This window comes from Oreochromis niloticus, linkage group LG14 (assembly GCF_001858045.2).
Source record: "Oreochromis niloticus isolate F11D_XX linkage group LG14, O_niloticus_UMD_NMBU, whole genome shotgun sequence".
Lineage (NCBI taxonomy): Eukaryota > Metazoa > Chordata > Actinopteri > Cichliformes > Cichlidae > Oreochromis > Oreochromis niloticus.
This window is the reverse complement of record NC_031979.2, coordinates 21097801-21111896: the sequence shown is the minus strand read 5'-3', so window position 1 is coordinate 21111896 and position 14096 is coordinate 21097801. Positions and strand designations below refer to the sequence as shown.

The 14096-nt window shown below is 39.0% G+C and overlaps 2 protein-coding genes across 2 annotated transcripts in view; one reads left to right on the top strand and one right to left on the bottom strand.

Annotated features, from left to right (window-relative positions):
* Nucleotides 1–14096, top strand: part of si:dkey-103g5.4 (uncharacterized) — a 38911-nt gene that overhangs the window by 9546 nt on the left and 15269 nt on the right. Inside the window, exons 14-24 of the mRNA XM_025898466.1 lie at nucleotides 832–1059; nucleotides 1588–1926; nucleotides 2006–2154; nucleotides 2321–2579; nucleotides 10731–10901; nucleotides 11331–11488; nucleotides 11569–11709; nucleotides 12048–12189; nucleotides 12397–12548; nucleotides 12770–12895; nucleotides 13279–13468. Coding sequence (XP_025754251.1) covers nucleotides 832–1059; nucleotides 1588–1926; nucleotides 2006–2154; nucleotides 2321–2579; nucleotides 10731–10901; nucleotides 11331–11488; nucleotides 11569–11709; nucleotides 12048–12189; nucleotides 12397–12548; nucleotides 12770–12895; nucleotides 13279–13468 — 2055 coding nt within the window. The remainder of the gene's footprint in view (nucleotides 1–831; nucleotides 1060–1587; nucleotides 1927–2005; nucleotides 2155–2320; nucleotides 2580–10730; nucleotides 10902–11330; nucleotides 11489–11568; nucleotides 11710–12047; nucleotides 12190–12396; nucleotides 12549–12769; nucleotides 12896–13278; nucleotides 13469–14096) is intronic.
* The window catches only part of zgc:162608 (uncharacterized), a 31329-nt gene that overhangs the window by 14502 nt on the left and 2731 nt on the right, over nucleotides 1–14096 (bottom strand). The gene's annotated exons all lie outside the window — the stretch shown is intronic.

Below are 14096 nucleotides of genomic sequence, written 5' to 3'. Positions count from 1 at the left end.
ACGATGGGTGAAACTGGGGAGCCCATGGCACACCCATGTTTCTGCCTGTAGAACTGACCCTTGTATGTGAAGTAGGTGGAATGAAGACACAGTTCCAAAAGCAAACACACTTGGTGGATGCTGAGAGTGGTCCTGTTGCTGAGGTTGGTGTCATCCTGTAATTTCTTACGGACTACCTCCAACGCTTCCGTGACTGGGATGGAAGTGAAGAGAGATGTAACGTCGTACGAGACCATGGTTTCATCTGCCTCCATAATGACATCTCTCACCTTCTCAACAAAATCCAGGGTGTTCTGGATGTGGTGTTCAGAGCTGCCCACCAGTGGGTTGAGGATCGAAGCCAGAAACTTGGAGATGTTTCAAGTGGCCATTGATCAGTGTTCTTTGATCAGTGGGTTTTGGTCAGTGATTGTTGATCAATGGTCATGGGAATTTGCATAATTATGATTAAGGAACTGACCTCACAGCCCATTGTTCCTTCAGTGGGCTGGTTTCAGTCATTATGCAAATGTACTGTTTATAAGGTTTGGGGAAACCTGCAGTCAGCTGAGACTGAAGAAGTCACTTGGATGAGTGACGAAACGTTTCTCCCACAAAACGCTACGTCCAGATGAACAGATTCAACTTTTGGAGATTTACTTTCCTGGATGATTGAGAATGCATCAAGACATATATACTGTATGTTTTTGTTGTAAATCAAACACAGCTGTGTAGCCATATAAAGCTGATTAACTACTGGGGATTTAAATTTACAAACAGTGTGAATGGTTTTAAATGAAAATTTTATTTAGATGATTGATCACAATAATCTCCTCTTCTGCTTAACTCCAGATCCCGATGGGTCCGTACGTGTTTCTGGGGCTGTTTATTGTGATTCGGTCACAGGCCTCATAAGGCCAAATGCTCACAGCCATGTGCTGCTGAGCAGCGGCCACACGATGGCAGTGCCACCTAATTTCTTTGTTCATCCGCACACCGGTAGAGTTCTGCCCATTGCTGGAAACGTGGCCTATGATCCTGCCAGCTCTACATTAGTTTGCACAACTGACCATTGTACAGGTATGAATTGTCTGTGGGTTACTGAAGAGGGCAATGCTAAACAAAACAGTCAAAGAAAAAAGATTTCATGTGAACTTAGTTCAGACTTTTTTTTTTAAAATAAAGATCCTAATCAATCTTGTGTTTATGCTCAGAAAACACAAAACACCGATGGCAATCTTTTGTGTTTTAGAGATGAATAAATCTAAATTCACCAAGAGTGATTTTTAAAACTGTGCTATTAGAATACAATTACTAAAGAAGAACAGATCATTTGTGTTAAACATGTTACAACCTGACCAAAACATGCTGTTTCTACAAATGATATGCCTAATACACTGGGATCGTGGTCATTTCAAGCAGTAATGAACTGACTCAAAATGAATGTAACCGCTTTATGCTAAAATAGCTCATCTCATGGAAAATAACTTATGACATGCATTAAAGATTACTGAAGAAGGGCTCATATGGTTCATGAAACATGTCTGAGATCCAAGGACCAACCTCTGCATTAAAAAGCTATTATCTTCTGTTTTTAAATGATTCCAGATGATAACCGGAAGTGGGATAATCCTCTCCTTCCTTTCATTCCTTACCCGACCTCCTGCCACTCAGACCAGCCTCTCCCCAGCACTCACCTCAGAGGCCTCCCACCAGGCCAGAGACTGCAGCTGGGGATTCCCATGGCAGACCCTGACAAAGGGGTCCCAGTACCTATTCTGGCAGTAACCATCCACCCCCAAACTGGGTTAGTCTACCCTCTGGGAAGAGTCCATGTCTGCCCTCTCACCCGCTTACCACAGCCTATACAGATTGGTTATCCTATGCTGGACTCCAGGACAGGGAACATTGTGCTCACCGTCGGGGTGAGCTTGGATCCAATAACAGGTTAGAGCTGCTGGAGTTCCCGTTACACTCTAGAGTATATAACTTCAATCAGACAAACTTGTTCTGTATGCCTCTGTAGGAGATGTGCTGCCAGTAGGTGGAGTCCTGCTGGGTGAGCCCTTTGTTGAACCACTGAGTGGGCAGATGGTGAGAGTTGGAGGGGCAACCATACGGGCTGGACAACTAGTCCCCCATGCAGGAGGATATCAAACGTTATTAGACAGCAAGGTGCTTAATTAGACTGATTGCTTTTGGTTGCATTTACATAATAAGTATCGATATGATAAAATGTAACTATTTCTATGTAAAAAAACCCCCAAAAACAGATAATAGCAGACGTTTGATTCAAAAATAAAAACATTTTTGGAGTCAAAGTAAGATTTGTGTCTCACAGGTTCTGGCAGCAATGTTCAAAGTACTGAACGTGCTTAAGCCACTAACTGAAGAGTGGGGTTCAGATCAAAGTTTGCAACATGTGCAGTCCCAACCTGGCAGCGACAGAGGGAGTAGTCAACAAGATCATCTTCTCACTGCAGCCAAAGAGCTCCAGCAGGCCTTCGGGAGGAGCTTGCACTGTCAACTACAGCTGCAGACCAGGTTGGAGATCCTGCAGGAGTGGACCATGGGTCTGCAGCAGGATGGAGGGACTCTGGGTGAGGAAATGCTTGAATAGTTTGTTTTGGGCAGTACAAAACAGTTTTTTTAAAAACATTTTTTCTTCTCTCCTTTCTTTTTGCTTCTTTCTCTCTTGAGAAGCTCTTATCTTTCACCTTTAGGTGCTCTCTAAAAGTTTAGCTTTCTAAGTTTACTGAAAATACGTTTCCCCACATGGAGAAAGAAAGTTAGCATTTCTTTCTCCTTTTCATCTTAATCTTTGCTCACCATCTACCACAAACAATCTGGTTGCTGAAAGGAAAAATTACGAGGTGTTGGTCTATTACTCAGCATATCGAAATGCACTTATTACTAACTTCAGAAAGTTTAATGAAGTCATTTCTCAGAGAAGAGAGATTCAGAATTGATATTGGAGCAAATATAAATGGTAAGAAAGCTGAAATACACAGTTCTGTGCAGAGGCCAAGAACAACCGAAGGTTGCATAAGCATACAGTTTTACTTTTATTTCTACAACCTACACAAGAATACAAGAAGTAATAGTTACTAATTACTGATTACTTCTCCAAGAAAGTAATCCTGTTACTTTACTGATTACTTATTTTCAAAAGTAATTAATTACTTATTACTTAGTTATTTTAAAAAAATGTGATGCACAACCTGAATACGTAATAAAGCAATAGAGCTTTCAGCCCAATTCAATTTTTTCTGCATAATCCATCATATAAAATTGAATAGAATGAAAAAGTCTATTTTTAAATCTTGTTTTATGAGTTTTAATTTTTAACTTTATGCACACTGCATCAAGCAAAAATTAAATTATACGCAACAGTCTTTGACCTGAAGAAATGTGTTTAACATTTAAACCTATTTTCTGCATATTCGAGCATGTAAAATAAAATAATGTTTTGTGTTTATACTCACTCTTTCAAATAGATGCAAGTAAAAGACAGCAAAAAATAAATAAAACCAAAGATTCCACAGCACAAAATCCTGTCACTCTTACATGTATTTTCACTTGTTTAGCAGGAGTGGGGCCTGGTGCTGCAGCGGTCATGTCAGTGGGAGGATCCAAGGGTTTCTCTGTGAATTTCACATTCCCGTTGCAGCGTGCTAGGTGCTTGCTCAGATTTGAAGTTTAATTTTTTGCTGTAGAAAGGAGTTTTCTTCCCACGCAGAGTGTACATCAGACACTAATGTTTGTGTCGCTTTTTACGGAGTCAAACTCAAAGTAATGTCAGTACTTCCAAGCTTTAAGCGCTGCACGGTCATACTCTCTCCTACACTCCGTATTATCCATTGCTTATCTGCACACATCTGTTGCTGCCATGGACGTCGCACGCCCGTACGTCATTGTCATGAGACACTCTCACAAACAATCATGGTTTAGTAACGCAGTAACGCAGCCTCTTTATGAGAAAGTAACAGTAATCTAATTACTTTTTTTGTAATAGTAATCCCTTACTTTACTTGTTACTTGAAAAAGTAATTGGATTACAGAAACACGTTATTGTCCATCTTTGATCACAAGGTACTGAAAACATAAAAAAAAATAAAAATGCTCATAATTGACGAACATGGTTAAAAAAAGTCACCAAAAGTGTAAGTACTGATAAAATGTTGTCATTGCTTTTAGTTTTTGTTCAGTAGTCATGGCAGCCAGGTTCTGCACATTCAGGAGGCAATTAATGAGTTTTTAATTGAGGCAGGGGAAGAGGCTGTTGAAATATTTGAGGGCTGGGGAGACAAAGACATGTGAAAAGGCCTTTATATCTTGTAAATTTAGATTTATTTTTGTATTTTGTATTTACTTTTGAAAGTTGATGTAAACAGCTTAAGTTACTATCAAAGCAAGACCTATGATTGTCTGTAGGGGGCTTAATGTGATCCATCAGGGAGTCAGCAAAACACAGGATTTATTTCCTGATATAAGCTGCAGAAAATTTCTGAGACATTTTGTTTTTGATATAATCTTGTGAGTCATTTAGTGAACTCAGCATGCTAAGGTCACAGGCTTTAACACCCAGGTGCAGCAGAGTATCGTCAGCGTAGCAGTGAAGAGAAATATCTCATAATTGCATGTCAGGGGAAGTATTTACAAAGAAAATGAAACTGAGAGATAAAGTGGGAGCAAATACAAAGAAGCAGGTGCTGACTCATAAACGCTGGGACCATAAACTGTAAATGTGAAAAGAAGTCAAAGGATATTTAGGCTCCACAGCTTGGATTTCCCCAAGTGTGCAAAATGAAACTCATGAGCTGACCTACTTTTAAGACTGAGGTTAAAATACCAAAGCAGAAAAGTGTTGCACATTAGTAGAAGTAGAACACAGAGACATGCAAAGCCTAATGTATTTACTGCAAAAATCAATGGCTTGGATATTAATTGGCACCATTAACAGTGAACTGTTGATTTTAAAGGTATTATCATAATAGTGTAATTCATCCTTAAAATACATGAGAGTATAGTTAGGAACTTAGATAATCATAGAAGTAAAAGTGTCAAAAAAACAAAACCAAAAAACAAAAAAAAACATAGTGGTTTTTTTTTCCAATTTGTTACCAGTAATTTGTAATGGAGTAGAACTGAATCTTGACAAAACAATAATAAGAAAGGTTTCTTTGATTTATTAATTAGGAAAAACTTGAATACTGATAACCCTTTGTCCCACCAGGGGTTAATGCCACACAGACAATACAATTCACATTGTCACACTTTTTCTTCTGTGACAAATGACTTCATACACCTGTGAATTGTTGTTAGTGGTGTGAATCATCATGTGATACACACCCCTCAAAGTGAAGGCTATGTCATTGCTTTTGAAAACAGGAAGATGTAGCCATTTTATTTATCGTATTGCACATGGGAACATGCACGCCATTTGATTTGCTTTTTGGGTGTTTCTATAAAAAGTGAGTAAATATCTACTGCTGCTGAGAACAAAGGAGAAACATTTCATGGGTAATCTGTCTGTCCGTGTGTGTTTAAATTAGGTTTAAATTAGGTTTTGGAAGGTAGGAAGAGCTCCAGGACAATGACATTTACTAAGTTAAAGATGTTTTTTTTTTTTACATGACCTTTATATATCACAAGGAGCCTGTCTCAAAAAAACGAAAGAAAGTCACCCTTATAACTCTGTAACTGAGCTAACCTTAACCCAGAACCATTCACGATATGGGGAACAATCCTTTCACACTAAACAAATAAATAAATAAATAAATAAATAAATAAAACAAAGCAAATGATCTATCTATCTATCTATCTATCTATCTATCTATCTATCTATCTATCTATCTATCTATCTATATCTATATATCTATCTATCCATATATATATATATATCTATATATATCTATATATTATATATATATATATATATATATATATATATATATAAATATATATATATAAAGTTACCATAATTATTCATACTCCTGACAAATTTTGACTTAAAGTTACTTTTGTTCAACAAGCAAGTTCTTTTTTGACCAGAAATGACACAGGTGTCTCCCAAAAGATAATAAGGCGATGTACAAGAGGCATCATTGTGGAAAAAAATATTTCTCAGGTTTTATTTATATTTTAGCAAAAAGTATCATGTCCAGAATTATTCATACCCTTCTCAATAATCAATAGAAAAGCCTTTATTGGCTATTACAGCAATCAAACGCTTCCTATAATTGCAGACCAGCTTTTTGCATGTCTCCACAGGCATTTCTGCCCATTCATCTTTAGTAATGAGCTCCAAATCTTTCAGGTTGGAGGGTCTTCTTGCCATCACCCTGATCTTTAGCTCCCTCCACAGATTCTCAATTGGATTCAAGTCAGGACTCTGGCTAGGCCACTGCAAAACATTAATGTTGGTGTCTGCTAACCATTTCTTCACCACTTTTGCTGTATGTTTTGGGACATTGTTGTGCTGAAATGTCCACTGGTTCCCAAGGCCAAGTTTTTCTGCAGACTGCCTGATGTTGTTGTTGAGAATCTTCATGTATTGCTCTTTTTTCATGGTGCTGTTTACTGTGATTAGGTTCCATGGTCCATTGGCTGAAAAACACCCCCAAAGCATTAGGTTCCCACCACCATGTTTGACAGTGGGGATGGTGTTCTGTGGGTTGAAGGCTTCTCCTCTTTTTACGCCAAATGAAGGAAACATCATTGTGACCAAACAATTCAATTTTTGTTTCATCTGACCATAACACTGAAGACCAGAAATCTTCTTCTTTGTCCAGATGAGCATTTGCAAAGGCCAAACGAGCTTTTGCATGCCTTAGAAGTGCCTGGAGAAGTGACGTTTTCCTTGGTCTGCATCCATGGAACCCAGCAGTGTGCAGTGTCCGTTGGACTGTCTGCCTTGAGACATTGCCACCAGCAGAGCCCAGATTCACCAGAATGGCCTTGGTGGTGATCCTTGGATTCTTTTTCACCTCTCTCACTATCCTCCTGGCCAGCACAGGTGTCACTTTTGGCTTCCGACAACGTCCTCTGAGATTTTCCACAGTGCGGAACATCTTGTATTTTTTAATAATACTTTGCACTGTAGCCACTGGAACTTGAAAACATTTGGATATGGCCTTGTAGCCCTTTCCTCACTTGTGAGCAGCCACAATGCGCAGCCGCAGGTCCTCACTGAGTTCCTTTGTCTTAGTCATGAATGTCCACAGACCACCTGCAGAGAGCTGCTGTTTTTCACCTGTTGAGTTGATTAAAATAGCTATTCCCAGTTAATCAGGGTAATTAGGATGCTTTAGAACAGCTCTGACTATTTGGAATGGTATGGAACTTTGGATTTTCCCAGAGACTGTGACAGTTTGTGAAGGGTATGAATAATTCTGGACATGATACTTTTTGCTCAAATGTAAATAAAAGCTGTGAAATATTTTTTTTTCCACAATGATGCGTCTTGTACATCATCTTATTATCTTTTGGGAGACGCCTGTGTCATTTCCAGTCACAAAATAACTTGCTAGTTGAATAAAAGTAACTTTAAGTCAAAATTTGGCAGGGGTATGAATAATTATGGGCTTAACTGTGTATATATATATATATATATATATATATATATATATATATATATATAATACACAAAGAGTTAATAACCCATAAAATTTGAAGCGTAATATGGCTTTTGGAAATGAGTCATTAGCCCAAAGAGAATGTCTCCTGCCTCACTTTTTTCATATGACCTTTTTCTGACACAGAAAACAACCTGAACTAGAAAAATTTGCATTTCCTGCGAAAATGCTGTGTGGATGCCTTAACGCTGAAGCTGTCTGCTGAAAAGCTGAAAAAAGATGAAAAGTTGCAAAAAGTTGTATGGTGGTGAAAAAAAAATGTCATCTTGAGCAGGATTTGAACCTGGCCCTGATGGGCTCAAGGCAGCAACTCTTCTCACTGAGCCAAACTCATTCTCACAAAGAAGAGGTGGACAGACTGACAATTCTGCTGAAATTAGCAGAAGCTGCTGAGAATTATGCTGATAAGAGGTGAAAAGGCTGAAAATTTTGCAGAAAAGAGGTGAATCAGCAGAATTTCTGCTGAAAAGAGGTAAAGAAGCAGAACGTTGCGCTGCAAAGAGATGAATCAGCAGAAATTCTGCTCAAAAGAGTTTTTCCTGAAAACAGCTGAGATTTGTGCTAATAAGAGGTGAAAAGGCTGAAAATGTTGCAGAAGAGGTGAATAAGCAGAATTTGGGCTGAAAAGAGATGAAAATTCTGCTGAAAAGAGTTCAATCAGCAGAATTTCTGCTGAAAAGAGTTCTGCAGAACTCTTTTCAGAATTCTGCTGAAAAGATGTTTTTGCTGAAAATAGCTGAAAAAGCTGGGATTTGTGCTGAAAAGTGGTGAAAAAACTGAAAATTTTGCTGAAAAGGGGTGAAAAAGCTGAAATTGAGTTGAAAAAGTTTGACTGTTAACTGAAAGAAATGTTGCCATAAGCGGGATTTGAACCCGGGCCTCCCAGTCTGAGAACGGCTGCTTATCTCACTGAGCTAAAACACAGGTCAACACGGCAAGGAAAATCAGTGACGCCACTGATGATATGGCAGAAATGGGCAAAAAATATTGCAAAAAAAATTCAATATCTCAAAAAGTATAGAAGTTATGAGCACCAAAAGTCATAGCAGGCATTAGCAGAAATAGCAGAATTTTTTAAAGTTTGAATGGCGAAAATCGGATAAAAACTGTGGGAGTAGTTAAGTGCCGAAAAACGTACGGAAGCAACTAGTAAATAGTGGAATAAAGAATAAAGAGAAACAGGAACTCAATAGTGTGGAAGCCCTTTTAGGGCATCCACACAATTAAAAAACCTTGACCTAAAAAAACCTTATCTCCATTTTATAGGTAATTCCACTATTTCACCAACATTGGTGATTTATTACTTGGGGAACATAAACATTCTTCACAATTTGAGAATTCAAAGTTACTGTTAGTTTAATGGCCAGTGTCTGTTTTTTTTTTCAGCTGAAAATTAAGAGACATTTGACTTTTTACAGCAGACAGGCCAGCCTCTAGTTAACCTAAGTAATCTTAAACCTCTAAGCTAAATTTGGCTGCTGCACCGAGAAGTATGCTTGACTTTTTGTTGCTATTGGTTATGTAAAAGAAACATATTACCTTAGCCGCAGATAAAGCATATTTATAATTCAGTATGCACAAGAGCCAGAAATAATCCAGTTTTGATTTACATAGTTTGCATTACAGTCTCCTGCAGGCATGGAAATGTGTTTCTCCAGTAGTACAAAGTCCTGAATTCAAGTAATTAGAAATAGCTGATTGGTAACCAGAGAGAGTGTTAGGCCAAAAACCAAAAGGCAGCCTTTGTGAGAGAGTTCAACAGTTTCCTGCACAATAGGAAACTACACGTATTAAGAAATTCCAGAAAGGCTTTGCATAGAGTTTTGACCTTTACATGTTAATCTTTGAATTCAGATGTTTTTCAGTCCCACACTCACAGCTCCATAAAATAAAACACCTACAAAAATGCTAATGAAGTAATGGGTTTTTATAAAGAGTTCACTTAATTTTAGTAGTTTATATTAACGCGATGGCATGGTTGCAACAAAACATTTCTTCCCCCCTAGATATGACAAACTGTAAGTGGCATTAGTGTACCACAATCACAACAACACAGTCATGAAGTGTCAGACCACATCAACTTACACAACGAGGTCTTTAAGTGGTGAGCTACTTACTGCTCGCTCAATAACTGCACAGCTGCAAACCTTCTCTGACATTAACATCAGCACAGAAACTGTGCACTGGGAACTTTATGGCATGGATTTCAATATCTGTGCAACTGCCCATAAACAGTTGTGGTCAGAAGTTTATATACACTTTCGAAAACCACGGTACTTTGGCGTTTTTAATTATTTTTTTCAATTTTTCCTTTTCCACAGTGGAACTATTATACAGCATACATTTTTAATAACTTTAAAAAACAAGAATTGGCCTTTGACATCCACACATTGTCAAAAATATATTCAGGCTCAAATATATACATATTCCCCCGTGTTTCAGCCACTTAGCTGTTGATTTGAGGTGAAGTAAAAGAACTTGAAGTAACCATCCTTCAATATTTCATCTACTTTGTGCAATGCACCAGTACCACTGGCAGCAAAACAACCCCACAGCATGATGCTACCACCACTGTGATTGACTGGAAACAGTTATGCTGGTGTCCCAGAAGTTTCCAGTTCATGGCATGGTTGAGCCTTTGTGGTTTCTGAACAAACCAATTTCCTCTGGGTGGAGCTGTTTTATTTCCTTTTATGTACAATTGTTTGTGTCTACAGTTGTTGAAGTCTTGGAATCTACAGCTGCTTGAAATGGCTCCAAGAGAGCTTCCCAACTTATATAAATCTACAGTTTTTCTTAGATCTTCAATGAGTTCCTTTGACTTTCCCATTGTAGTTGCCACAACTGCAGTGTTCGACCTTTTTTGCTTGATAATCATAAAGGTGATTAGATTCACTTCTCATGATGTTTAACAGGTTTTGTAAGATGTTTCGAGAAATCATGATCATCTTTCATTTAAAAAAGGTTTTGTCTGCATTTATGTGTAATGAATGTAAAAATTCATTCTTTTTTAAACTGGTTAAAAAGCCTTGATAGAAATATGTTAGTTGACAGAACTTGAATGATTGCATTTGTTTCTTCTTCTATAACACGCTCCTGTTTTGTTCATACCAGGAGAGATGCCTCTGCCAGGTTCAGATATATGTGTACCGGCTTTGCTAGGGATGGAGTATCCTGATCCTTTGGGATCTGGCCTTAGTGTACCGATCCTGGGATTTCAGACTGACCTTGGTTCTGGGAAAACAATACCACTGGCAGGGACCATGGAGGACCCAAATGGAAAAGGTATTGTGAAATTATGCTTTTGATATATAGTATAAAACCTAATCTTGTCTAATTGGCTTTTCACTAGCTAGGACTGCATCCTCATTTAGGTTTGATAGCATGTCTAGGAGATAATGGCAGGTGGCATGAGTATGAACTGAGGCTGCAGTTTGGGGAAGGCTTCAGAGGAGACTGGCAGCGGCTCCCGAGCCTGGCGGATCCCCATGTACTAATGACAAAGGAATTAATTGAAAAAAGAAGGGTGGGCATGAGAATGAGAACTAACATTTGTAGTGCAGGTGAACTGTATATATAAACCAAGAACCAGGACGGGAGCGTTTGACGTTTAGTCCTACTCAGGAAATTTCAGATAAATGATCTCCAATTAAATTCTGTTAAACATTACAGCATTGTGGAAGTTCTGCTTACTGATGCTGTTATACTTCACAGGACTGGTGGCGATCCGTTATGGATCTCAGACTGTTGACCCAGTGACAGGGCTGTTGGCCCCAGTCGTCGGGGCAAGGCTGGACGCATCTAGAAAAAATGTTGTGCCAGTTCCGCCTTCCTACTGGTTAATGATTAGAGATCAAACTGACAGTGTGCAGGTAACAGATAGATGTTTTCACAAATGCCCCTTTCTTCTCGGTAATATATATATTTTTTGTTACTTCCTGTTGTATGCCAGGTGGAGGCACTTCAAAGAGAGGTGTGTGTGCGAAACAGTTACTGGCAGCAGCAGAGGCAGCGGGAGGAAGATATTCTAACTGATCTGGACTCGACTCTGTCCCAGTGTTTCTTTAGAGTCACAGACGTAAACTCTTATCAGGTCAGCAGGAGCGGTTTCCTTTCTGGTTCTAAATATCTTATAGAGCCTTAACTCGAAGTATAGAGCAAGAAATTCAAAGGGGTTGAGCTGTTTTAACATTTACAAATAATGCAAATGAATCGGGAGCAAACACTGGAAAATAAAGTTTTCCATTTCTTTCCCTGCACTGCAAGTCAAAATGTTGTTCCTCCTCAATGTTCCTCTACATGAAGATATGAAAGTGTGTGTCTGTTCTCTGCACCTTAGAATGGGGATATGTGCATGCATTTGGCTTTTTAGTGTCATTGTGCAAATATATGCATCTTTTTCTCGTTCACAGTGTCTGTACTCTGTTTCAGGCCCAGTGGTCTGGGAAGCAGCTGAGGGAAGCAGCCATGGAGCTGCAGGATTCAGCACAGACAGAGGCCCAGAGGAGAGCAGCTCAGCACTCCCGCTTGGCTCTGATCCTGCCTCCACTTGTTCTGCACATCCTCACGTTAGGTAAATCATTTGGCAAGCTGGTAGGAATGAATGAAAGCACGAAGGAAATTATAGTCATGACCTGCAGTGCACTTATATTCATAGCTTTCCAAAGCAGAGTGGTTTCGTGCCAGTGTCTCACAGCACACTAATTAATTAAAATATTATTTTTCTTTTTATTTGGTTTGGCGGGCATTTAAGCTTATGTTTCTCCATCTGTGGGAACAGGTGATGAGGAGGAATGGGATCAGCAGTGTGTTTGGCATTCAGAGCTCCTCTCTGGCCTTGATAAATTGGACATGTGTATGGATCAGCTACAAGAGGACCAGGAAAAATGGATGGCACAGGCAGGAGATTGGTCTACAAACATTCATGCTACAGTAAGAACAGTTGCTTTATGGTTTATTGCTGTGACTTCAGCTGTGTAAGTGAGTGACACCGTTAGGCCAAAAGTTCACTTCCTCTTTTATGCCAGCAGTAAAAAATGTATGCAATAGAGAGGTTTGGAACGTCTTGTAGTTAAACTTTAACGCCAGCTCTTTGCTGTGAAAAGCACTTTCTAACACTGTAAATAACAAGGCTGTCATTATTTTTCCTGCAGGACAGAGAGCTGAGACAGAGAAAGCTGGTGGAGCAGTGTTGTTCCAGACAGACTGAGTTGGAGGCCGCTCTTAATCCGCTTCACTTTATCAGACACCTTTCGCTGCTCCGTGCAGACACTGCTCAGGTGAATAAAGAACACTGAATATAAATAAACCCCTTAAAAGAAATAAAAATAGCAGAAAACAGAATGGATATGTTTGTCTTTTACTTTGCTCTCAGTTTTGTTTGAACCTTTAGTAAACAGCCAAAGTGAGGTGAAAGCAAGCTTAATCCCTTCACCATCAAAGTTATGGCTTTGTTGTTAGAGTTCGCATGATAATTCATAAACTTTTAAATTAAATCTGATAAAACTTTGTAGGGGTGTACACTGGGGTCATTTTAACAATCCATTAAAATCCTTCTAGGTCTTCAAGGTAAACTAGAAGGTAAAAGTAAGACAGTGAGGCGCCTTGGTGGAAGATTGCGCTCTTGTTGTATAAATGCATCTTTTTCTGCTCGACTTTCTAGGCTGTACTGTGTGGGAAGTTTTGGTTCAAGGAATATGGCCTGGTGCAGTACAGTGGATACAAACAGAATGTGAAGATCATGGGTTTGCTTCAGCAGAAGGCTTTGCCTCTGCTCGAGAGACTGAACCAGCTCCTTGAAGAAAAACAGCCAGCTGGATTCTCCTCCAACACATGCAATCAGCACATCTCTGGTACATAATATATACTACAGATTGCCCTGAAGAAAGCACAATTTCCAGTTAAATAAAGGCAATTTTCGGCTTTTTTCCATGCCATTCGATGTGCCAGTTTAAGATGTTTGTATATAAAGTCTGCATAAAACAGAAAAAAAACATCCATGCACTCACAAATATGTGAGTTAAGTACTGGGCCAAAAAAAATTTAAGGACACAAAAAAGCATACTGCAGAGGTTCAGTCAACTTATTTCCTGTATCTTAGCAGTGTGTGACATTTTGAGCACACCTGCTTTTCATCATCTTAGATCAAGGATCTTAAATCACCTGTGACTGGTCACATGACCACAACCCATGACAATCAATCATGACAACCTCCAGAGCTCATCTTTATTTTAACTCCCAGATTTTAGCAAAAATTTCTGGCACAACTTCACCTGCTTCCAAGGTGCATGGAGAGGATGAAAGAATTCAAAAAGCAGGAACTCCAGCAACACTTGAGGGAAGAAGAACAACTTTAATAATTGGCCTTCATCAGGGTCCTGATGAAGGCCACAAGCCGAAACGCGTTGGTCAATTATTAAAGTTGTTCTTCTTCCCTCAAGTGTTGCTGGAGTTCCTGCTTTTTGAACTCCCACATTTTAA